At 39.3% G+C, this 26,145-nt stretch overlaps 1 protein-coding gene and 2 long non-coding RNA genes across 3 annotated transcripts; all 3 read right to left on the reverse strand.

Moving 5' to 3' along the window:
* Window positions 1–1,481: 1,481 nt before the first annotated feature.
* On the reverse strand, window positions 1,482–7,308 carry LOC144655889 (uncharacterized). Its single transcript, XM_078516067.1, has 3 exons — window positions 3,708–7,308; window positions 2,853–3,335; window positions 1,482–2,046 (listed from the first exon to the last, which is right to left on the reverse strand). Coding segments are annotated over exons 1-2 (3,576 nt in total). The 5' UTR covers window positions 7,282–7,308; the 3' UTR covers window positions 1,482–2,046; window positions 2,853–3,333.
* Window positions 7,309–7,467: 159 nt separating this feature from the next.
* On the reverse strand, window positions 7,468–17,589 carry LOC144656688 (uncharacterized). The gene is made up of 3 exons (XR_013571357.1): window positions 17,530–17,589; window positions 17,209–17,276; window positions 7,468–8,032 (listed from the first exon to the last, which is right to left on the reverse strand). It is a non-coding gene; the product is annotated as an uncharacterized LOC144656688 (long non-coding RNA).
* Window positions 17,590–21,514: 3,925 nt separating this feature from the next.
* LOC144656681 (uncharacterized) lies at window positions 21,515–24,458 on the reverse strand. The gene is made up of 4 exons (XR_013571355.1): window positions 24,043–24,458; window positions 22,653–22,697; window positions 22,376–22,436; window positions 21,515–21,556 (listed from the first exon to the last, which is right to left on the reverse strand). It is a non-coding gene; the product is annotated as an uncharacterized LOC144656681 (long non-coding RNA).
* Window positions 24,459–26,145: the final 1,687 nt, after the last annotated feature.

Consider the following 26,145-nt stretch of genomic DNA (forward strand, 5'->3'; position numbering starts at 1 on the left):
ACCGGTTTGTAGATCAGTGCATGATGTTTTTCTTTGCGTCATCAATATTCTTTCAGTACACATCTCGCTTGTGAAATAATTCCTGGCGAGAAACTGCATTTGTTAAAAACCGAACAAAAGTTGACCGCATATTCTGTTCTGGTTTGTTTCAAGGAGGGAGGCGCGGTGGCCTTATGGTTACCGCGCCACACTCCGGATCGAACGGTCCGGGTTCGAACACTGGCCGGGGTCGCTGTGTTGTCTGCTTGGGCAAGACACTTTACTCTCATAGTGCCTCTCTCCACCCAGATGTATAAATGGGTAGCGGTGAAATAATGCTGAGGGGAGGCTTTGCGTGGGTACCCTTTGATGAACTAGCATTCCATCCAGGGGGAAGTAAAAATATTCCTACCCGCTAAATGCTTTCGAAACTGGGATAAGCTTTACTTGGCTCGAGGCTTCCCTTGTTTCAAGGCACCATTCATAAGTACTACAGAGGGAAACTATATTGATGAATTTAAGATGACTTTTATAATGACTCAAGTTTTACATTTATTCATTTAAAAAATGCAAAAAGCAACAGTTTAAGTTCTAACAAGGTTTGAAGAAAAATGAAGATTCTCAAACCATCTTATAGACATAGACATAGACATAGTTTATTTAACCACGAAGAGCTCAGGAGCCGTAGCTCGTTAAAACGCTCTCGTGAAATAAAAAGGTCTAAAAATTACAAATAAAAGACGGTTAAAAGGTAAAAAGTATATATGTACAAAATTGTGATTATGATATGAATAAATAGAAATCTATATAAATATAATTCTAGTTAAAAGGTAATTACAATTTCAATTAAAAAGGTATCTAAAATTACAATAAAAAGTTCATTAAAAAATTACAATTTTAATTAAAAATGAAGCTAAAATTACAATTAAAAAGGTCTTTGAAAATTACAGTCAACAGAAAGAGCAACTGCAGCTTTCTTTTATAGGTAATTTGGATTCGGACAGTAATTTCTTAAAAGAGGTGAGATCTTCGGCCTGGCGGACTTCAATTGGTAAACCATTCCAAATGCGCCTAATCGAATTGCTAAATGAATGTTCAAGCCATGCTGTTGAGACGCTTTGTTGTTCCAGTTTTGTGCCGTCGCCACGCAAGTTGTACTTAACACATGTCCGAATTTTAAAAAACGATTGCAGATATAAAGGGCCGTTGTTTTTTAGGCATCTAAATAATAAAACTAGAGATAAAAAGATTCTACGATATTTCAAAGATTTCAAACCAACTACTTTTAAGGCATCGTCATAGCAAAACGCTTTCGGCAAGTTAAATAGTGTTCTTATGACGTAGAAATTTGCGTCTTCCAATCGCTTTGCTTGGCCCTTTCCAATCCCAAGTAGCAGCGGTGCGCAATACTCGAAATGAGGTAGGATAAAAGCATTGTATAGCCTTTTCATGGTGTCATAAGGTATAAAGCGACGCGATCTTCTCAATGCCGCTGTCATTTTATCAGCACTTAAATTCCCCTCAGTGATCTCTACACACATCTTACTGCACCAGGTGCGAGTTCCTGTCTAGCGAGTCTTCTGGTGATCAGAGTCGAGATTCTTATTACCTTCATGTCTGACTTTGTATGAAAATTTTGAGGAGAACTTAGATGCTGATAACTGTTGGGTTGAAAAAGATCAAGTTTCCATCTGTCTAAAAATTGCTTCTTATCTCAGTCTCAAACAACTTGAAAACTTAACTACATGACTAATCTTTCCTTATGCTACTTAATGCCAAGCATGCGAAACTGTACAACTTCAACTGATTAAAGGCTCTTCCGTTTTCACAAAAGGCTAACAACTGAAATTACCTAATAGTACACGAGTGCAACATGCGCTTTATAATTATGTTAATATATGTAACTAGTGAAGCGGGTTAACTTCTGCACCCATCCTACTAAGAACTAATATTTCCTATCATAACTTAAGTGTTACTAAGGATCAAAAGTCTTTCTGTTACACCGATTTACAAATTTGATAAGAAGACTTGATTAGTGAGAAAAAAATGTTTACGCTTTAAAATTATCTTAAGGTCGCGCAGGACCCTTGCAATCATTAGTATGTATTTATTTAAAGAGTATGCACGAACTGCCGGACGACTGAAGCCGACAACAAACGAAATATTCATGAGAATGTTTGTTTTTAAACTCTTTTGTACAAGTAATTACTAGCAATTGTTCTCCGTTTTGTGCCACGTGCGCTGGAACATAGGGAATTATCATAATTAGATTCACAGCTTTGAATATATCACCCGTTGTTGTAAACATTGATTCGGAAGGTCTTCGGAAGCCTCAAAACCTGCAATTTTGTGTCCAAGTTTTCTCAGCCGATATAGAATTTCAATAGTTGATTCGCGAGGAACGTAAACTTGATGTACTCTATTGTGCTATGACTAGAGCGAATTTTTAAATTTCCTTCTCAAAATGAAGATAGCACGTTTCAAAGTTTAGATTTCACATTTTTGCTCTCTTAAACGTCATTAACTTGTAGCAGTTTTTGAAATCGAAAATTTCGTTCTAGCCATAGCACAAAAGGGGTTATGATTTATCACTAGGCTATATAATTATTTAATTTGGTGCACTGTACTAGCTGAAAACTTGGACACAAAATCGCATTATCTGCAGTTAAACTTTTAAGGGTTTGTAACATCACAGACAACGGTCATCTCTCAGTATAAGGACAATCATGAGGTAATTCCATTATCCCCGAATATCCTTGTTAAATTTTAGAGGAATCGATGTTCAAAATGTAGTGAATTAAAGCTTTATAAGATAGAACTCCCTCAAGAAATTTGGCTAATGAATTTATTAATGAGCAAGGGTCCCGCGCGACCTTAAGCGTCATCTTCTGATATTTCCAACAGGAAATCTGTTTTACATGCTAACTCGACGGAATATAGTGTCCAGTCCTTGTTAGGTGTGTTCTGCGTTCCACGGGTACAGAACAGCTTTTTGGGCTCCTACTTTGTTTCTTAATTTGCTATCGTTTGTACAAATTTAACCACTAGCAAGCCCCTGAATGAGTTTTTAACCCAATTTGGACTAAACGTAAAACGAATGCGATTGTTCTAGGAAAAGCTATACACACACTTGTAACTACGTGACTGATGCATTGAGGAGAAATGTTGCTCAAATAATATTCCTGACAACATTGCTATCACGGGATTTTTCAGGCCAAGGGCACACGAAAAAAATATTAACCTACCCTTGTTTCATTCATTGAATGTATCCTACATAAAAATTATCAGTCCAGGTTATCAGTCCATGGTGTGTTTTACTTCTTGCTTTAGCTCTGTACAGAACAAGTCTTTCTTTCCTGTAAGAAAAAAATATAACAAGGTCATTTAGCTAAGAACGAATCGTTTAATATGTAGGTAAACAATTTAAATAATTGATCAACCATCCAAAACTGTTGCTTACTCTGTCTGTCATAGATTTCTCGGACATAAATTTTGTACACAAAAAAAAAAAAAAAAACACACAAAAATTGTACACAAAAATTGACCTTTAAATGATCGCTTTGCTGACGTCGTATGCACTCTCTTAAAGTATAACTTGTGAAATTACCCGGGTATAAATTGAAACCTTGGCCATTTTAATTTTACCGCAGCAACTTCATACTGGGGAAATAACGTTTACCTGAGGTCGTTTAAACACGGCTTAACTGATGAACGTTGTCGTTACTTACATTTATTTTTAAAATCAAACGCCACGTTATCTCCAATCAGCACAAACGGTGCCCAGTGGTTCACGTCAGGATAGTCGTTGTCTCTCATCCACTTCATGGCCTGGTGAAGACATTCACTGGCACTTTCCCCACGAACAAGGTGCTCGTAGAAATTTCTCATGAGCTGCTCTGTTGCATTGTCGTCTAGAGCCCACAGTGACACCAACACTGAGCGTGCACCGGATCCTAAGAATGCTCGAGCGATTCCAACAACTCCCTCAGCTCGAATCTGTCCATGCGCACTGTGACAACAGCTAAGTACTACCAGTTTAGCCCGCAGCTGAACTTGTGAAACTTCAGCCATTGTTAGTAAGTAGTCATCTTCTCGCGGATTTTCCATAGAAGTTCCAGAGGGGGTGAGAAGGATTTCTCCTCTTTCTGCATCACCGTGTGCAGCGAAATGTATCAGACTTACTGAAGGTATCTTCTGAAGTACTGCCTGCTTAGTTGCTTCCTTTCCTAACAGAGGCTTGACACCCAGCATTTTTCCGACCATGATTGCTTCACTTTCTGCACAGGGAAGTGGCGGTATGTCCTTAAGAAGTCCATTGAGACGCACCCGACCAACATCCGGGTTCCCCACTATCAGTGCGCCCGTCTGGCTGTGGTAATCTGCTGGACTGTCCTGAATGAGCTTGAGGGTTGATAAAGAAGGAACAACGCGAACCCTGAATTTTTCAGCAAAACACTTCCCCTTTTCATCAGGCAACGCGGCAAATGGAACACTACACATAGAACGATCAGGAACAATGATGACTTCAGGCTCGTCAAGTAAATCAGCCACAGGTGCGATGATCAATTTGTAACACAGAGGAAGATCCTGTTTTGGTCCAAAGCTTTCTTGATTGTTCTTCCTAAGAGACTCATGGCTATCTTCCACGTATGATTGATGTTTCATTTGAATTTCGTTTAAAGATCGATCTTCCCAATGTTCCCCAGGTAAAATGCCAAAACTTCTAAAGCTTCCTTTAGCAAAGAACTCATCCAGGTTGCTTATAGTTAGTCCTTCTTGAACATTGCTTGCAATTGCCATTCGGAAATACAATACCCCGCTGGGTTTGAGAATCCACAAAAGTACCAGCTGTGGGGAATAAGACATATAGAGACAAGTACAGCTACTTTCTATCTTCACGATCCTTTCAACGGAAGCCCACGTTTGAGGTTCAGCTGATATTTGATTCTCCACACAGTACTGAGCTGACATTAGATCTGCCAGGGCTCTGGCCCGCCCGAGTTCTGAAACAGAAAGAGCTTCTTTGAACTTTCCTGCAGCACAGAACAGATAACTGAGTAACGAGTAAGGAGAAATGTTCTTGTCTGTATACAATATCTTAAACTGATCATCGTCTCCAAGAAAACGTCGTAAATACTCTGCTTTTTGAATAGCGGGAAGAAGATACGTTATAGCTTCCTGCGCCTTTCCTTCTTTAAACTTAACATATGCGAGAAAGCAAAGTGAATTCAAATGTCCTTCAGCGAATCCAGACTCTTCACTTAATGCAAGTCCCTTTTTAAGACATTCTTCGGCTTTAACATATTCAGCCTGGCACTCGAACAGTGATCCCAGAAGTATGTAATTTTCTGTTTCGCCTTCTTTGTGACCAATTTCTTTATTGATTACAAGTGATTTCTCAAAATGTTCCTTACTTTTAACATAATCGCGAAAAGATTTAAACATAGTTCCATAAATTGAATAACATGTTGCTTCCTTTTCTCTGTCTCTCATTTGTTTAGTCATCGCAAGTGCTATCCTAAGGTATTTGTTAGCCATCGAATATTTACCATGAAGTACAAACAGCTGTCCTAGGTGTATGTAACAAGAGGCAAATCCATTTCTGTCACCAATATTTCTCTTGATCTTCAGTGCTATTTTAGTATATTCTTCCGCCTTGGCATAATCGCCGAGGGACCCAAACACATACCCTAGGTTAACGTAACAAGTGGCCTCTCCATTTCTGTCACCAAGTTCTTTCATGACCGAAAGTGCTTTTTCGAGATATTCTTTCGCCTTGACATTTTCGCCGGTGGATATAAACACAGTTCCTAGGTTAGCGTAACACGATGCCTCTCCATTTCTGTCACCAAGTTCTTTCATGACCGGAAGTGCTTTCTCAAGATATTCTTTCGCCTTGACATATTCGCCGGTGGATATAAACACATTTCCTAGGCTAACGTAACACGATGCCTCTCCATTTCTGTCACCAAGTTCTTTCATGACCGGAAGTGCTTTTTCGAGATATTCTTTCGCCTTGACATATTCGCCGATGGATCTAAACACAGTTCCTAGGTTGACGTAACACTTGGCCTCTCCATTGCTATCACCAAGATCTTTCATAACCGGAAGTGCTCTTTCGAGATATTCTTTCGCCTTGACATATTCGCCGATAGATTCAAATACAGTTCCTAGGTTAACATAACACGTGGCCTCTCCATTTCTGTCACCAAGTTCTTTCCTGACCAGAAGTGCTTCTTCGAGATATTCTTCAGCCTTGACATTTTCGCCGGTGGATATAAACACAGTTCCTAGGTTAGCGTAACACGATGCCTCTCCATTTCTGTCACCAAGTTCTTTCATGACCGGAAGTGCTTTCTCAAGATATTCTTTCGCCTTGACATATTCGCCGTTGGATTGAAACATTGTTCCTAGGTTAACGTAACAGTTGGCCTCTCCATTTCTGTCACCAAGTTCTTTCATGACCGGAAGTGCTTTGTCGAGACATTCTTTCGCCTTGACATATTCGCCCAGGGTTTCTAGCACAGCTCCTAGGTTTACGTAACATAAGGTTTCTCCATTTCTGTCACCGAGTTCTTTCATGACCGGTAGTGCTTTATCGAGATATTCTTTCGCCTTGGCATATTCGCCGATGGATCTAAACACATTTCCTAGGCAAACATAGCACTTGGCCTCTCCATTTCTGTCACCAAGTTCTTTCATGACCTGAAGTCCTTTTTCCAGATATTCTTTCGCCTGGACATATTCGCCGATGGATTCAAATACAGTTCCTAGGTTAACATAACATTTGGCCTCTCCATTTCTGTCACCAAGTTCTTTCATGACCGAAAGTGCTTTTTCGAGATATTCTTTCGCCTTGACATATTCGCCGGTGGATATAAACACATTTCCTAGGCTAACGTAACACGATGCCTCTCCATTTCTGTCACCAAGTTCTTTCATGACCGGAAGTGCTTTCTCAAGATATTCTTTCGCCTTGACATATTCGCCGATGGATCTAAACACAGTTCCTAGGTTGACGTAACACTTGGCCTCTCCATTTCTATCACCAGTTTCGTTCTTGACGGTAAGTGCTTTTTCGAGATTTTCTTTCGCCTTGATATATTCGCCGATGGATCGAAACACGATTCCTAGGTTAACGTGACACGATGCCTCTCCATTTCTGTCACCAAGTTCTTTCATGACCGGAAGTGCTTTTTCGAAATATTCTTTCGCCTTGGCATATTCGCCGATGGAATTAAACACAGTTCCTAGGTTAACATAACACGAGGCCTCTCCATTTCTGTCACCAAGTTCTTTCATGATCAGAAGTGCTTTTTCGAGGTATTCCTTCGCCTTGACATATTCGCCCAGGGATACCAGCGCAGTTCCAAGGTTTACGTAACACGATGCCTCTTTATTTCTGTCACCAAGTTCTTTCATGATCGGAAGTGCTTTTTCGAAATATTCTTTCGCCTTGACATATTCGCCGAGGGATACAAACACGTTCCCGAGGTTTCGGTGGCACGATGCCTCTCCATTTCTATCACCAAGTTTTTTCTTGACCAGAAGTGCTTTTTCGAGATATTCTTTCGCCTTGACATATTCTCCCAGGGATATCAGCACAGATCCAAGGTTTACGCAACATGAGGCTTCTCTTTTTTTGTCATGAATTTCTACAGTTATTGAAAGCGCTCTCTGATACAGTTCCTTCGCTTCTACAAATTTACTTTGACGGTAACACCATTTTGCTATTACTATGCTTAGCTGACATTCTTCAAATCTTTCTCCTAATTCTCGGTATATGGCCAGAAGTTTTCTGGCGTATTGTAATGCCCCTGTGTAGTTGTTGATAAGAAAGTAAGCCCTTGACATTGTCTGATATACATTTTTGTAAATCGTTTTTGTTAGTGTGTCTTTGTCTTCGAATGCTTTGTTGTTGAGTGTAACCAAGCACTCCTTGCATAACTCGATGGCTTTTAGAACGCGACAGGTGTTGAGAAGGAATCTGGCCACCAAGAGGCTTATAAAGACGGCTTGTACGATTTCAGCCATGTTGTTCATGTCAACACCTCTATTAGAATAAGAAGAAAATAGGAATGAAAAGAAACAGGTTTGGAAGAGGAAATCGGTGTTAATTACGGTATGTAACATTATTATTTTTACATCAATTTTGCTTCAGTACTGCAGTTAATATTGATAATTTTACTGACGGCAATTCATGACTGTACTTAGTTTACTTAATTTTAAAGGTTTGTCGTTTAAACTGGTATCACAAAAGATTCGCAAAACTTATTGATGCTAGGAATGAAAGAATTTTAAACATCTATTTCTTCTCAGTGGACGCCATTCAGCTGTTTAACAAAAATTACCCCAACACAGTTGGGAACAGTGACTTCAGCCATGTTGCGAAGTCAGAGGTGCGCCAGAGGTGTGTGACGTCAGACCGTACGCTCTGGTTAAAGACTAGGTCCCTCGGCGCAGCACAAAGGATCAAGCAAAAATAGATTAGATTGACATTGCTTTCCACGCTTTAGGTTCTAAAATTTGCTATATCAGTCATGTGCCCTTCTGTCAAACACTCGTCAGCTAATCCAGGGGAAAACCCAGGGACTTCACTACTTTGGACAGATGGTTGGACTTGTCTTCAGCAATAGTAGGACAAGAACTACGGCTGTCAACATCAAGAAGGTTGAAGCCGTGAAGGTCGGAGAGTAACATCTACAATTCCCGAGATGTTTTTCCTTCCTTGCGATAATCATATGTCATGATGGAGGTGCTAGCAGTGACAACCGCAATAAGCTCAGAAGAAGAAAGGCAACTTTTGCAAACTACTACTACACCTCAGTGAGCCGGGACAATACAGCACGTAAACCAAGCTTGTGATCTACAGGTGCTCTGTACAGTAGGCCGTTCTCAATATGGTTGTCGATGAGTGCCTAAGGATAATTAAACAAGACCTAGATGCATTATACAGCTGGCTCAGGATTTTTAAGCCATATATCTTAGCAGCAAAGAAACGAGGAGGACCTGTAGACGATACCGATGCCGCGGAGTTGGAGGTCTAGTCATCAAGGTTGCTTTACACTTGACGCCAGCAAGAAAACGAAGGATAAGGCGACTGACGTTGCACAAAAACCATGCGCCCTATTTATCAACTGGAAGACTGCCAAATAGTACAAATAGTAAGGAAGGTTTTAAATGGAAGCGTGAGATATGGAATATAGATTATGAGACATGAGAGTTTGTTAGAGACAGGTGTGATACTTAGCCTTGAAAAGTGTACCTGCGTAGTAAAAGTGCTGGGACACGTGATTAGCTCTTATGGAATTAAAAACTGACCCTGCATGAGAAAGTCAAAGGAATTGATGGCTTTCCACAACCCACAGATGTACAAGAGGTAAGAAATTTCCTAAGTATGGGCAGCCAACGTAGCAGGTCTTAGACTACCATGCAGAAAATACAAAGAGCTGATTGTCCCCAGAAAGGGACAAGTGAAAAAAGCAAAACAGTTCCTGTGAGAGCTCCATTGAGAGTGTCTTACGACCCATATATAACACACACAAGTTTTTATTGTACACCAATATACAGAGTAGCTCTATAATGAGCTAATATCTAACATGAATGTCGATTCCCCTCCCTATAGGCTACAGGTGGAGTGGTAACTCAGTCTCCGACCAGACAACCCTGGTAGCTTTCCTGCAAACAACTCCAGTATAGTATCTTTCCGGTGAAGAGAATGGGCACCTACAGTGTCGAGGTAATCACAATACAACGAGAAGCTCTAGTTAGTCTTGGCAAAAGTCAGATATGAAAGATGATGTAATAAATCATCGAAAATTTAATGTTCGAGAAAACGGCCCAAAACCACCAGTGCCATTACTGAGGCCAAGTTCCATCAAGAATCCGGAAATTCCGAATGCGGTTAAAATGTTTCATGTCAAGAATTTACCGCCTCGTTTCTGGTGAACAAGATATGCACTCACGATGTACTTTCAACTATTTCTCATGCTCAAGGTGAAATGACTTGATCTAAATTTGTTGATGATGGCACGACAACACTTGTCACATTAGTGTGATCACGGCTTACCCCGCCTCAGGGCCTGTTTATATGGAGGAGAGTTGTCCCTGGTAGGAGGGTTACCCTCCATACCGAGCCACCCCGGGCGAGAGAGCTTTTCATACGTTTCTTTATAAATAGCTGCGAACTGTTTATATGAGAAATTGCAAAGTTGGCTCGGGGGGCAGGGTGACCCTGGGTGGAGGGTCACTCGCTTTGAAGGTAGGGTGACCCTGGGGAGCGAGCCAACTTTTTTCCATAAAAACAGTTTGGTTATTTTCGCCTCGCCTACCAGGGACAAGTTGGCACATACAGAGCATGCGCAAACGCTGCAGTCGACCAAAACAAAATTGCAGATACATTGAAATCGAAGTCGGCGGTAAATTTGTCCAAAAAATGGTCGTGGTCGATGTTTCAGCGTTCCTTATTTAAAAATAGGCAGGCATAATAGATGTTTCAAAACAGTTCTCGCCAGTCTTTTGAACCAAGAGGGCCAAGTTTTGGCTCGGTCAACAGGGACAACTTTTTCATATAAACGCTCGGCAAAAGATAGCTCGGGGGAGAGGGTAGCCCTCCTACCAGGGACAACTCTCCTCCATATAAACAGGCCCTCAGCTAACAGAGTGCAGCAGTGAAAAGAAACTCAAGAGGAAGACCCAGCGGAGAACTCGCCAACCTGAAGCACGCGGAATTGCCATCTCACCATTTATGTGATTAGAGATATTAGGCAAGATCAATAAAGTCCGTCACTAGATATCGTGCGCAACCTAAGATTACCTTCTGGTGGCCAGAAGGAACTGAGCAGAGAAATGCAAGACTATGCAGCAGTGTGAAGTATGCTCACCGCACATGGACGACAGACATGAACCACTTATCGCAGCACTCTTGCCTTGATATTCCATGGAAAACCAAAGCCACACATTGCTTGATTTAACTGGTTACTCTCCAAGGTATGTGGGAGTAGCAGCCAGATCAAAAAGTTAATTCAAGTCCGTACGGGGCTCAAGTCTTTTTTCGACAGGCACTAAATACCTAAATCAAAGGCTCTTCGAGCAACCTCATGGTAATTCGATGAAGTGCCGACCTTCGAATTTTTTCCAAAGAAATAAGCGTCCAATGTAACGCAATTTCACTTTATTACTAGCATTCAATACTAACGTGACACGAAACAAAAACGTGCTGTGGATGTCGTGTTAACTAAAACACGTCACACGGCAAGCGCAATAATACTTTTTATAATTTAAGCGTAACTGCATGTAGCTTATAGCTGCCATCAATAATGTCACAATCTCACTTAATTTGCCTTTGAATGTTTTCTTGCGTCAATGGGTCATTGATAGGTTTTTTTAAATAAGCGTTCAAACATGTCACTTTGGTTGCATTTGAATGTTTAATTTTTCCATGGAAGTTGCGGCATTGATGGTCCGTGCTCTCAGGTTTCGTAGCGCGATTTCTATTTTTTCACCACAAAATATTTTACTGTAACCTTTGATCCTAAGGACTGATTAATCACATTGCGAAAGGGTAAGCAAAGACCGCTTGGACGTGTAAATATTTACGAATACTCTGTGGTCTGTATGTTTGAAGTATTTATTTTTGTGTAAGTCAGGTGTTTGGCTCGAAGGGGGGAACAAGTTGTACAATTTACCCAGAACATGTTCAATATATATTTTTTGAGTTTATTTTGGGAATCGAAACGTAAATTGCACGCACAGCAACAATGTGTCAAGGCACGGGATATATGTCAACGCGCCAGGGGAATAACTTGTGCAGTTAGATTGCTCTATTTATATTTCGAAAAGCTCGTCGGTCGACGCTAAACGGAGAAATACAACGGGATGGCCTTAGTCTACATTTTATTGGCGTGAAGTGGACCATATTTTATTGAACATTCGGAACAAAATAAATATTTAGATGCGTTAGCAGGCCTTTATGCTTTATCCAGCCAGACATGTTGTTTAAAGCAAAAGATGACGTGGTGAAGGAAATTCATGTCACGCACACTCCGTGACTCACACAAACATGACTTGTGTGTTTCTGAAGTGACTGCCTTTGTAAAGATTTTTTAGTGTGAGTTTGTTGAAAGTTTTTTTTAGCAGCATGAATAACAGCCAATCATACTTATTCTGTAAGATGTAAATAGGTAGCGCTGTTGTCTCTAGTTGAGCCGAAACTTGATATGTTTTTTTTCCTTTAAAACTCCAAGTTCACACCACCTTTGAGAATTTCGGCCCGCCATGCCATTTTGAATGTTCGTCTCTGCACTCAAGCAAACATTTGGCCTCTATCCCACCCCCCAAATATATGAACAGAACACAAGGGCGGGGAGGCAGGGGAAAACCGGACCTTTCTGTCAGCACGTTTACCGTTTAATGCATGAATTAATTGCGGTTCTATATCGGAATGGAGTGAGTGAGTGAGCCCATGAGTGAAATAAATCGTCATTTTTAATACCTCATTACCATGAGGTAAAAAGTATGAACTCACAACGGTTCGCAATGCAACAGCGCGGAATTTTCACACCTCGCAAGCGATACGGGATTTAGGCACACGACCGGTACTCCTAGGGTTCTCTAATCAAATGAAGTACTGGTGAGTCAGGTTAGAACGATCAGAAATCTCGTCAAGAAAGAGAATGACCCTGCACAAGGTCGGCGCCGTCACACGTAAAACCGCAATGGCGTCTTGAAGCAAACACGTGTAGTTCACTGAAATGAACTTTAGACCCAAATAATACGACATGGTGGCAGCGGGAAGTTCCCAGTAGGCTTTAAACACTGTTTAAACTGAACAAGAATAAAAAACCGAAAAAAAGGGAGACCCAGATCCAGGCGAAGCCAGAATACAACAAATAGTTGAAGATCCAAACGAAGCCGGCGCTCTGGCAGCAGAGCTTCCTGCACAACCACAACAAATGGTTCAACAGATATCTGTGGCAAACTACCAAGTTCTACCAACGGATAAGTTCAGATTTAAACCCGATGAATGGCCATGCTAAATCAAGCGTTTTGAGAGATTTCGAAAAGCGACCGGACTCGACAAAAAGGACGGCGAGAGCCAAGTAAACACTTTGATTATTCGATGGGCGAAGAAGCTGACGACATCATGGTCGGATTCGGACTTTCAACGAAGAAGCGAAGCAGTACAACGTCGAGAAAGGCAAGTTTAAAGCTAATTTCGTAGTAAAGAGAAATGTAATATTTGAGCGAGCGAAGGGTATCCAGAGAAGCCATCATGATGGTGAGTCAGTGGATAATTTCATAACGGATTTAAATTACCTTGCTGAATACGGCCAATTTGGAACATTGAGAGACGATCTCATCAGAGATAGAATCGTGGTGGGGATAAAAGACAAGAAGCTCTCTGAACAACTGCAACTGGATTCTAAGCTGACTTTAGAGAAAACAATCACAAAAGCCAGGCAGTCAGAGACAGTTAAGAAGCAATAACCTTTCCTACAGGACAAGTTGAGCCTCCTGCACCAGCCAGTGTGGATCGTTTATCCAAAGGAAAGGGAAACGATTCTAAAGAAGACATGAAGAAGAAAACGAATTCAACCAAGCTACCCAAATTTAAGAATGGGAAGACTCCTGAAGCACAGTGTTCAAGGTGCGTGGGTCAATCATACCCAAAGAGACAATGTCCAGTCAGAGAATCAAAATGTATAAAGTGTTCTAGAATAGGACATTGGGCAAAAGCTTGCAAGTCCCCAGGTGTGGAGTGTAACATAGATGATGTTTTAGTCCATGGTAAGGATCAACAAGAACACGATGAAAAGCTGGAAGCAGTACTCAAGCTTCTAGTCGAAGCAGGCGTGACACTCAACCTCGACAAGTGCCAGTTCAGCACAGACAGAGTTCCTTGGACACGCACGTCATAAGCTTCAGTGGAATTGAGGCAGATCCTGAAAAGCTACAAGAAATTGCTGACCTACCGCCGCCTCCGAACGTGCAAGAAGCAAGAACATTTCTTGGCATAATAAACCAATTGAGCAAGTTTTTCTAGCACCTCGCTGACAAGACAAAAAGCATCAGAGTCCTTCTTCACAAAGGGAACCAATGGACATGGGGAAGTGAGCAACAGAAAGCATTTGAGCAGATCAAAGCTGACCTCACACAAGTCCCAGTACTGGCACTGTACGATCCAAACAAGGAAACCAAAGTGGCAGCTGATGCTTCCTCCTATGGCCTAGGCGGGGTAGTTCTTCAACTCCAACCAGACAACTCCTGGCGAACAGGATATTGGATAAGATCCACGAGGGTCATCAAGGGATCACTGAGTGCCGTGAGTGGGCCAAAAGCTCTGTTTGGTGGCCAGGACTGAGCAGAGAAATCCATGATCTGGTGCAACAATGTAGAGTTTGCGCTCTACACAGGGACAACAAACCTGTACTGCTTATCACCAGACCGTTCGTGGCAAGTCGTAGCCACAGTTCGGAAGGCCAATCCTGTTGTCAGGAGAGACATTAAAGTACCCCCTGTAATACCTACTCTTGCTACTAGGCCTAAGAGAATTATAAGACCGTCACTCAAAGTTAGAGAGAACCTAGGTTTGGCATGAGATGACACTGTTATAAGTTTTCATATAGCTTTTTGTCATACTCAATTTGTTTGCTATGGATTGGATTATGAGAAGGACTGTAGGAAAAGGAGGAAACGGAATCAGATGGAACTTTACATCTAAGCTTGATGATCTAGATTTTGCAGATGATGCTTTTGTCTTCTACTATACAGAACAAGACTACTAAAATTATTGAGAAAGCAACGCGGGTCGGGCTGAAAATCAACAAAGGAAAGACAAAAGTGATGAGGATTAACGGGAAGAGTTAGGAGAAGGTTGCAGTAGATGGGCAAGATATCGACGAAGTTGAGTAGTTTAATTATCTGGGAGCTATCATTTGTAAGGAGGGAGGAGGAATGAAAGATCTGAAAAACAGGCTATCCAAGGCGAGAGACACATTTGTCAGATTCAAAAGAACATTGAACTCAAAGAGCATCACGAAGAGGACCAAGCTTAGACTGTTTAAAACCTTAGTCGTACCGGTGCTATTGTATGGATGTGAGACATGGAAGATAAACATGGGAGATGACCAAAGAATAAATGTGTTTCACAACAAATGCCTCAGGAGGATTCTCAAAATAAACTGGCAAGATCACGTTACAACTAGGGAGCTCCTCGAGAAGGCAGAGACTGGGTTGCTAAGTGAAGAGGTTAAGATGAGAAGATGGAAGATGATAGGGCATATCCTGCGACGAAACAGAAACAGCCATACCAACATAGCCCTATCATGGACACCTGAAGGAAAAATGAGGAGAGGAAAGCCTAAGACCACCTGGCGAAGAACAGTCGAGAGAGAGAGGAACAGTAAGGGATGGCGTACATGGGGTCAGGCAGAGCTGCTGCAGCCAACAGAGAAACTTGGAGGCATTCTGTGGAGGCCTTATGTGCCACGAGGCACAGAAAAGCTAGGTAAGGTAAGGTAATTTGTTTGACGTGGATTTCACACTCTCTAACAAAAAGGGGGAGATGTTGTATTAGCTTACATGAAGTATTGTTACAGATAGGACGCAATGCATGTTGGTTATTAAAGATGGCGTCTTGAAGCAAAGACGTGTAGTTCACTGAAGTGTACTTTAGACCCAAATAACACGACAAAAGTAGGATGAATATAATCTTTCGAACGAAATATTCCTACATTTCTTATTGTTATCAATTTTGAATTAGAGACTTGAGATCCTGCGAACGTAACTTAGCGAAGACCGATATTGTCCTTAAATCTTGTGAAGAATTTAAATTGTTATAAAAGCGTTTATTTATCTCCCTTCAATTTCAGACTTTTACGAATGAATTATCAACAGCTAGTACGATCATTTTATCACGTATTGGCGGCTATCCGAGTATCTATCCTAGATTTAAGTTCCAGATCGTAATGACAGAACGTCTTCTACGGAGCACGCGCATGTCCATTCTTTCAAAAGTTAACCTGCAAATTAAAATTGCATCTAAAGAACATAGAATTGTCCATTTTACTGCCATGTGAAATCAGGACTGTCAAGTTATAACTGAATATGGCAGGACCTTACGGGAAAATAGTTGGCTCTCACGATCAGGTCGTACTACCGAGCGCACGAGAGGGAAATAAATTTGCGTCCGACCTGACCTGAACTAACTCAGTCGTCAAAATTTTTTTTATCATATGACCGTTGTACTCCTTGTGGAACAAAAACGTTTGCATGGCTGCACACACTATTTTTTCGCGCGAATGTTTCAAAGAACAAACTAGTTCCCTTTTGTCACTCTCATTTTGCAGGGAAATTTGAACTTTTACGGCAACAAAATTGTTTCATTAACTCGCATCAATAGTGAAAGGTCGTTAGCTTTTCTTGTGGAGCCGTACGCACGTACTTCGACGGGTACAACACTCATAGTACATATACGACACGCGAAGTGCCTTGTGGTCATACTGGTCATATGATAAAAGAATATCATTACAATCAAACGTGGCGAAGGACTACAATTTACTTCATTATGCCTCAGTAATAATCCACCAATGAAATGCCTGGATTGTGGTCACGTGCCAATCGATTCTTTAAATATGTTTGATAGCATACTATTGGACAGCAAAATATTAGACAGAAATACAGAAATGGCGGCATTTCCTGAAAGATTTTTTTTATGTTCAATTGAAAGAATTCACTTCAAGTACGGGATATTCAAAGCACTAGGAATTTTGGCAATTGTCTTCAAAGGCTTTATCACCAAAAATATTTTCAAGAAATGGCGCTCAAGGCATAAAGAGATCGTAAACACAGTGGTTACTTAGTTCGCTTGATCAATTAATTGGTGGATTATTTCTTAAGTGTATTAAAATAGTAAAATAGGTCGGTCGGGATTCATCCTTGCCCAATATGAAAAGATATTTAAGTCTCGACTTCAATATGAGCTTGCCTTTCAGTCTCGCCCAATATTGAAGGCAAGACTTTTTTTAAATATCTTTCCATATTGGTGAAAACGAATCCATAATAATGAAACCTATATGTTTAATATTAACTTATTTATCCAAAAGTCGTCGATGTTCTCTTTTCCTTCATTTTCCTCTTTCTTCGTTTTGTATGATGAGCGGCGTTCAAGGCCAACCGTAAATGTGACCTTGTCAACTGAATTGTAATATAAAGTTAGATTGAACTCACGGCTTCCTTTCGCTTTGTGGAATAAAAATCCAAAGTGTTCAAAATTCCGCTGGCAATGGTATCGTTTTCTAAAAGATAAGAATAAAATAAGAACACGTTTAGCACATTACTTGAAACAGTGTAATTAATATTTCTACATAGCCAAAAAAAAAGCAGACATTGAAGTTTGTGAATTCTGCTATTCTTTTTAAGAATATATTTAGAAGACAATCCTTGATTGCTTTCAGCGTTTCTTATGACGAGCTGTGTTCAAAATATTAAATAAACAGGCTACAAATGATCCTTAGTCGAGTCGATGTAACCCATAAAGTTTGTACCTACCCGCTTTGTGGAATGCAACTGAAACGTCTTTAAGCGTCGCTTGGCAACTGGGAGTGTTTTCTGCAAAAGAGCACGCAGAGGAGCACATGTTTATTGCCCACTATTTTAAACCATGTAAGTAAATTCCATAAACAGCTAGAAGAGTTGAAAAACTAATATAACTAACGAGAGACACCAAAGGTACTTCTTTTAGTCAGAAAAGAATGCTCAATCTAACAGCAGCTATAAAATCAAACTTTCTTGGTTGTTCATCATGTGTACGGCAAAAGGAGAACCAGACAAAAAAAAATAAAATGCTGATTTTAAAATCTAAAATTGAAATTATGAGAGATTTATTTTAAGATGCTAGAATCACTTAAATAAAGCAATAACCTCAGTACGAAGAAGGATAAAAAAATACTCTCTTTTGCTTTTCTAGTATCATCGACTAATTAGAAACAATACTCCGATTAATGAAACTTTTCTATACTGTACGTCCATGATAAGTCGGGCACAAATCCAATCAACATTTGTCAGCAACAGAAATTCCACTCTCCAAAGCAACAGTGAGATACGAAACTAACAAATTTTTGGTTCAGCCTTTACTTTGCGATTTTGTCTAGTCTATGTATAATAAACGAACCAAGTGAAGGTGACTATATTTGTATAGTTTCCTTCAGGCTGCAAATATATTCCTATCAGCGTGTTTACGCAACTGAGCTGAGTTGACAGCTCTTTTTTTGGCATATTGTTAAAATTTGTTTTCGGTTTCTTTAGCCCTCGAATTTCCCTTTTCCTTGTGTTTCAGTTTCTATGGGTTATCTCAATCACCAAAGACAACTCAGGATCTTCCTGTCTTTTTGATACTGCACCTATGACTCAATATTTTATCAGATCAGTTTCAAAGCTTCTTTCGTTTTTGTGCTGTTTACCGCTGGACCAAAATGTCGGTTTGGTTTTTGGAAACATAATCGACATTATTATACAATTTTCAGTCGCTATTGCATCTCCAAAGCAAAACAGTTGTTCGTTTCAGTTTTGAAAACAGGTCAAATTTAAAGGTTCAATTTTTTGTTTTGTAGTAATACCACTTCCTTTTACTTCGAAAAATTAATGGAAATCTTCAGAAAATGAAATTGAATCACGACTGTTAAATAACTTTTATACGCGAGACCGCCAAATCAAGCAAGTTTGTACTCACCGCTTCTCTTGCGCCAGTTGAAAGAAAAAAAATGTTGATTGTTAGTTGATCACAGGAACGTGTTCTACAAGAAAAAAGAAACATTTTTATTATTAACCATAGTTTTAAGATGTGTTGGTAGAACTCTCCAACGAATAAAGCACTTCAAAGCAATTGCACTAGTATTTTAAAAGAGCCAAATCCCAGTTATATATAAGCCAGCTGACTAAAGAAGAGTTCCAAATCGAGTCAGTCTGTGTCTTCGACGGGTATCCTACCTTAAAAGATAGCAATGACACATGGAATTGTCAAGTTCTCTGACAAGTGTCCTAACCTACTACTGTACAGTTTGAAATGCACATTATAAATACCACATTTAGCTGTTGTTATTCTCATCGTAAGCCCTTGAATTTCGCTTTTACCTTGTGTTTCAGTTTTTATGGGTTATTTCAATCACCGAAGAAGACTCATGTTCTTCCTGTTGATACTGCACTTATGACTCAATATTTTATCAGATCCGTTTCAAAGCTTCTTTCGATTTTGTGCCGTTTACCGCCGAACTAAACTATCGGCTCAGTTTTGAGGAAATTTAATTGATCTCATTATACAATTTTCAGTCGTTATTGCATCTCCGAAGCAAAAAGTTGATCATCTCCAATTTGAGAAATATATCAAATTTAAAGTGTTTATTTTATTGTTTTGTAGTAATGCCACTTCCTGTAACATAGAAATTGATATCTTTAGAAAATGAAATTAAATCAGGACTGTCAAATAATTTCAAGAGTATTTTAAGCAATTATACATTTATATCAGCGACTGTCAGTGGTTAATAAAACTTTAAAGCAAACAGGTCCTGTAAACAAGATTCACGTACAACATAATCAAGCAAGTATGCACTCACCGCTCCTCTTGCGCCAGTTGAAAGAAGAAATTCTCATCACAGGAACGTGTTCTACAAGAAAAGAAAGTATAAGCAATTTATTGCCCATCGTTTGAAGCTGTGTTGGTATCCCCTAATATCCCCCCCCCCCCCCCATCGAATAAATCACTTTAAAACATGTTTCAAGTATTGAAGAGCCAAATCCCAGTTACATATAGCCCAGTTGGTCAAACGAAATTGTACCAATCGACACAAATAAATCAGAATTAGTTGCCCTCAGTTCAATTTCAGTTTCCTTTACCTCATTTCGAAGGCACTTCTGTCACACCAGTTTATTTTAATTCGGCGATTTTTAGAACAAAGCTTACAAAACGAAATATGTCATGAAAAGGTATTACCGCCGTTTTGAGAAATCTGTCAACATTGTACGCTTGGTTGCTATAGAAGAAAGTACCGTTAAAGCTAGTGATGTGTAGATTTAAATGTTCTCACAGTTAGTAGTTATAAACTGAAGTTCCTATCTTTTCAAAATGCCAAAGCCTTTATTAAAAATAGTCATAACTGCCGCATCATCCTTATATATCATCATAGCTGAGGAAGGGCTACCTTAAATTATTTCTTATATTTCGTATAACACACTCAGCTATTTAAAGGTGTTTCTGAACAATTTTTGCATTTCTTTTGTTGTCCAAATTAAAAATTAATTTACCAAATCAGTAGTACAGTGCAGATGCACTTTGGAGTCTCAATGAAACTTGGTAATAGCCTGAATTCGAAATACGGAGCTCTTAACATGTTTCTTGTGAACTCGGTATAACGTAAATCAAAGAATGCTAGTTTGTACTCACCGCTTTCCTTTGCTGTGTGAAAAAATTCGAGAACAGGAACGCTTTTTCTGCAAGATAAAACAAAACTGGAATAAGCACACAACTCTTCGCCATCATTTGAAACCATCATTTGTAGTAATACCACTTCTTCTTACTTCAAAATTGAAATATTCTCGAAATGAAATGAAATCAGAAGTGTCAAATAAACAAGATTGTTTTTAGCAATCATACATTTATACGACAGTCCGCCATATGATAACGAAATTAGAAAATAAAAATCGCCTGTGCAATATATAGGTACATGTACAATTTAATCCAGCGAGTTTTTACTCACCGCTTCTCTTTCGCCAGGTGAAAGAAGAAAATGCTGATCGTTAGTTGATCAAAGGAACGAGTTATACGAGAAAAAAGAAACATTTTAGTTATTACCCATCGTTTTAAGATGTGTTGGTAAGCTTATCAACGAATAAAACACTTGAAAGTAATTTTAATATCATTTAAGAGCCAAATCTCAGTTATATATAGCCCAGCTGGTCAAAGAAGATTTTCCCAATTATGATTAATAAATCAGAATCATCTTCAAATTTAGTTGCTTTCAAAGTTCAGTTTCCTTTACGTCATATCAAGTGCATTTCTGTCATACCAATTCATTGGCGAGTTTTATATCATAGCTTTCAAAACGAAATATGCCATGGATAGGTATAATTATTGCCTTTGTGGTACGAAAGCAGCCATTTTAAGAAATCCGTCAACATTGCACGTTTGGTTTTTTAAGCTGCGGTTGTACAATCAGGGCCGTACCTAGGATTTTTTCTCTGCGGGGGCAAGTTTTCTTGGCGGGGGCAACTGGTATTTTTTAGTTTAGTTTTTTTCTTTAGTTTTCCTGGCGGGGGCAACTGCCTCCACCCCGCCGCCCCCCGCTAGGTACGGCCCTGAAAATAGGAAAAAGACTTTCCACGATTTTGGATTGGTCATCTTTAGTGTAAATTGCGGTAAGATTCTAACGCTTCTTTCTTTTTGTTAGATAACTTTATCTTAGTCTTGTTACAAACCGTTATCCTAAACTACTTCAGATGATGGAAACCGTGTTTAACATGACATGTGCAGGTATTTACTGTACTTACCGTTCGACCAAAGAGCTCTGAAATGCGGGTATCTTCCCTAAAAAGATAGCAATGACACATAAAATTGTCAGATTCTCTGACAAGTGACCTAACTTACGACAGTACTAGGACTTCAATTAAAAGATTATTTTATTGCGATTTCTTATAAAAAGTGTTCTATTCTAATTGCGAAAAAAAACTCACAAAGATTCAAAGTTTGTACGTATTCGTTTGTATTCTTTAGTTATGCCAGAAAGTGAAATAAAAGATTTTCACTCTATCATGACAACTGATTTCTTATTCTTACACTAAACGACCTGCTAAAAAGATTACAATTCATTCAAAGAAAAGTATAGTATTATTAAAAACAATCATAATTGTATAAATATTTTCACGTTTTCAAATATTATTGATAACTGTTTAATCAATTCTTTTCGACTAAGTAACTCCTCTTATTAATGTTTCTCAGTTATATTTTATGATTTTTACAAACGATGTTTTTTTTTTCATTTGTTAATTCAAGTTACCAAAAACAACTCAGGTTCTTCCTTTCTGCAGCTATGACACAATATTTAATGATTTCAGTTTCAAAGCTCTTTTTTCCATTTTGTGCTGATTACTGCTGAACTAAAAGGATCGCTTGGTATTGAAGAAATACATCCCAAGAACAAAACAAAAATCCGCTGCGAAATAACGACACTCAGATTGAAGGGTTCTAATTTCTACTATGTATTAATAACAGTTCTTGTGACTTCAAAAGTAATTTTTCAGAAAGCGAAATAGAAATTAGGACTACCACATCATTCTAAGAAATTTTTAGCAATATGAAGCAACGAGATACTGGCAGATTGTAACAGAATTTGAAAACAATACTCACCGGTTCCCTCCTGGATGAAAACGAAAATGTTCAGACTGTCAGTTGACTATTGGAACGCGTTCTGCAAAAAGTGTAAAATAAGCACGAAATTATTGCTCAAATTCCTTTGAATACCTCTCCTTCTTTTCAAAAAATGAAAATCACATAAAATTTTCGGGACAACTCATTTTCCTGAAATATTGCTTTTCGAGGATAGGAGCTCTTTTTGACTCGTTATAACCTAAAGCTCTTGTTAACTCGGTATAACCTAAATCAAAGAAAGTTAGTTTGTACTCACCGCTTTCCTTTGCTGTGTGAAAAAATCCGAGAACAGGAACGTTTTCTGCAAGACAAAACAAAACTGGAATAAGCACACAACTCTTCCCCGGCCATCATTTGAAACCATGTATATAAAATCAACAAACCAAGCGACTTCAGGTAGCCCGAATTGTCGAAACAAGATCCTCTCATACCACCATGCGCAACATAAACACTCTGTTGTACGCACTCTTATGGATCGGGCTAAGAACATCCCATCCACTGAGGAGGAAGTGTCATCTGAATCTAAACGTGTATTGAAAGCGCTGGCGGCGAATAATTATCCTATCAATTTTATTCGTAATGGTCGTCAATCCAATGCCGAACAAAAAAGTGGTGCCAACGTTGTTGAAAAGCGAGGTTTGGTTGTTCTACCGTATGCCAAGGGTTTTTCTGAAAGAATCTCAAGAGTTCTCAAAGGTTTTAACGTCAAAGTGGCTCACAAGCCCATCCGTTCCATCGCCAATATTTTGAAAAAACCCAAAGATAAAATCAGCGAAGAGTCGTCGAAAGGTGTTGTATATAAAATCAAATGCAAAGACTGTGCGTGTGTTTACATTGGCCAGACCTCGCGCTCACTCAAAACACGCATCAAAGAACATGCTAAAGCGATAACAACAATGGACAGAAATTCCCTATTGGCCGAACACCATTTGCTCAACGATCATGAAATTGATCTGGAAAATGTTGACATTATCGACCGGTCTTCAGTTTGGAGACAAAGACTTTTCCTCGAAGCGTGGCACTCAGTCAGAGATGGAAACGCTATTAATGAATACGTAGCATTCCCAAACATTTATTAGAAACTTAACAATTTTTAATTTGCATACCACCCCCTATTCTATCCTTTTTAGTCGCATTTTCAGAATTCCACCCCCAATTTTATTCAGTACATTCCTTGTCACCTTTTTCTGCATTTTTTAGTTTTTATTCCTATAACACCAGGGACGCCGTTTTAAATTTACATATTGCTGAAGAAGGCTACAGCAGTAGCCGAAACGTCCTGTACATATTTTAAGCCAGTGTCAACTTTTATCAAATAATTTTTAATCTTATCACGCCTGGCTACAAACCAGATATTTTTAAGATCCTCTCAATACCACGTCATTAATCCAAATAAAATATCCATTAAAGAAATATTACCGAATGTCTTTTAGTCTGGTACGGCGATTGCCATTTTTGAAATCGGTGAACATATTTAGTAAGACGGTGGTTAGCAGATATTGTGTAAAGTACTACGATTAATTGCAGCAAGATCGTAACTCTTCTTTGTTTTCTTTTTACTGGTTAGCTTAAATTAACCGTTAAACTGAACTATCTTAAGTCAAAACTTGGCTTAGACGCACCATATTTATTATGTATGTACTTACCGTTCCAAATCGCACTGAAATCAAAATCAGTCTGAGTCTACAACAGAAATCTGTCCTTCAAAATGGCCAGAACGACTGTTAGATTTGCTTGGTCTTTTTGTCAGTAACTAGCTTTCGATCTCGACTGTCATCCTTTGACTTCATTGTATGATAGCCTAACACCAACTGTTACTAACCGTAGCACCAAAACTATTTGATTCTAATGGGATTTACATTACACTATACAGGTATCTATTTTTACGTATTTTGATGTGACTCTTTTGCGCGCCCTTAAGTTTCACTTTTAATATGTTTCAGTTTTTACTCGGAATTTACGTCACTGAAGACAACTCAGCTGCTTCCTGTCTTTTCACAGTATTCCATCAATGACTCATCACGTTTGTTTTAAATCAGTTTCAAAACTTGTTTCAGTTTAGTGTTGTTTACCACTCTATTTATAATTATTCTACATGGATGATATAAGAATTTTTATTGTTTGCAGAAACCGACACGAGGACTGCTCGATAATACCGTTATTATTGCACGATCAAGACAGCCAATAAGACCAATAACTAAAATCAGCCAATCCGAACGCTTTATTGCTGATATCAGACCACGGGTAAAATTTCTACCGCTTTCTTTCAATCATGACGTCAAGTTGGGCTGTTCACAAGCTGTTCGACACATTTTTTTTGGCAAATCTTCATATTTCGCACATTCAAATGTTCTCCCTTCGAGCAACTTCTTTCTTTTTGAGTAACTTTTTGCATTCTGAGCTATTTCTAAACCGATGATTTCCGAAGATTGACCCAAAAATTGGATACTTGAAGGGGAGTCTCGAAGTTATTTTTCAGGTAAATGACACTACACCTTTATATTCACCCCCCCCCCCCCCCCCCCCTTTCATCGAATTCAATGAACTTTCCCTTACTGGCCGTACTGGATTTTCTTTTCTGTCATATTTAGTTTTAATTTACATATAGCAAGTTAACTTCCTAAAAATCTGATACACTCAGATCACGCTGAATGCTGCGTAGAAACCTTATTGGCTGAACCAGAATGACTGAGAAAGCTAGGACGGGTTACTGTAGCTATGCCCTGCACTAACAGCTAGATCACATATTCGCCCAAATAAAGGCCAGACTACGAACGCCCTATCCCAGTGTTGCATGAATGAGTTCCGTACCAACACCTATTTACAATTCGCCATATTGTTGTCAATGCATATGGAGAACGCACCATGAAGACTGCTCAGCATTTTCATCATCATGATGGAAGTACAGAGTGAAACGCATAACGACATGCACTTCACAAGTGTTTGGAACACGAATGGAAATACAGTTCTCAAACTCATTAATAATTCATGAATTCACAAGCCAATCGGGATACGCCAATTTGGTCAGGTGCGTGTGGTTTGAAACCCCGGTGAAACACTGGACAGAGGCCTTTCCACGATAGTTTGATGAAATATCAAACTCTAGAGTTTGATAAAACGTCAAACCCTTGTGATGCAGGGTTATCCTAATTTAAATATTAATGACACAAACACCGACTGAATAGACAAGCTTCTTTTTGGAATAACTCTAAAATTTACGTTTACCGCGACCACCGTTCTTATTCGCAACCGAGTTTTGGACGAATTTTGTGAGCCAATAATTTATTTTAAAGACAGACTATCCAGATCCTCCAACTTCTCTTCAAAACTTTGCACGCGATGAACATCACAATCCTTGAACACACTTCGCGGGTCAAAAAAAAAGGGAATTTTTGCTCGCGCGCTGTTTGGCAAGTTCTCAAAACCTCAACGGCTCACTTGTCTTTGTACTGTGTACTTCTACGGTTGGACTGTGCAAGCAAGGAATCTTCTTGCACACTTTTGGGCGGCCGAAACCGGCGAGATTCATCCTCAGCTAGCCCGTCCACGTTTCAAAACTAGCAGGACGCCACTACATACAAATTGTGGCGGCTTGAAGTAAACAAGCTTAGTTGTGAAAAACACGTACGGATCTCACATAATCATCTCCAAGTATGCGCTAATTAAACAAAAGATAGTACCAATTAAATGTTAACGTGAATAATATCCTTTGTTTGCAACTAGAATAAGGCCGCGATTTCAAAGTGTAC

The sequence above is a fragment of the Oculina patagonica genome, chromosome 1, assembly GCF_052425735.1.
Source record: "Oculina patagonica isolate OP01 chromosome 1, crgOcupat, whole genome shotgun sequence".
Taxonomy (NCBI): domain Eukaryota; kingdom Metazoa; phylum Cnidaria; class Anthozoa; order Scleractinia; family Oculinidae; genus Oculina; species Oculina patagonica.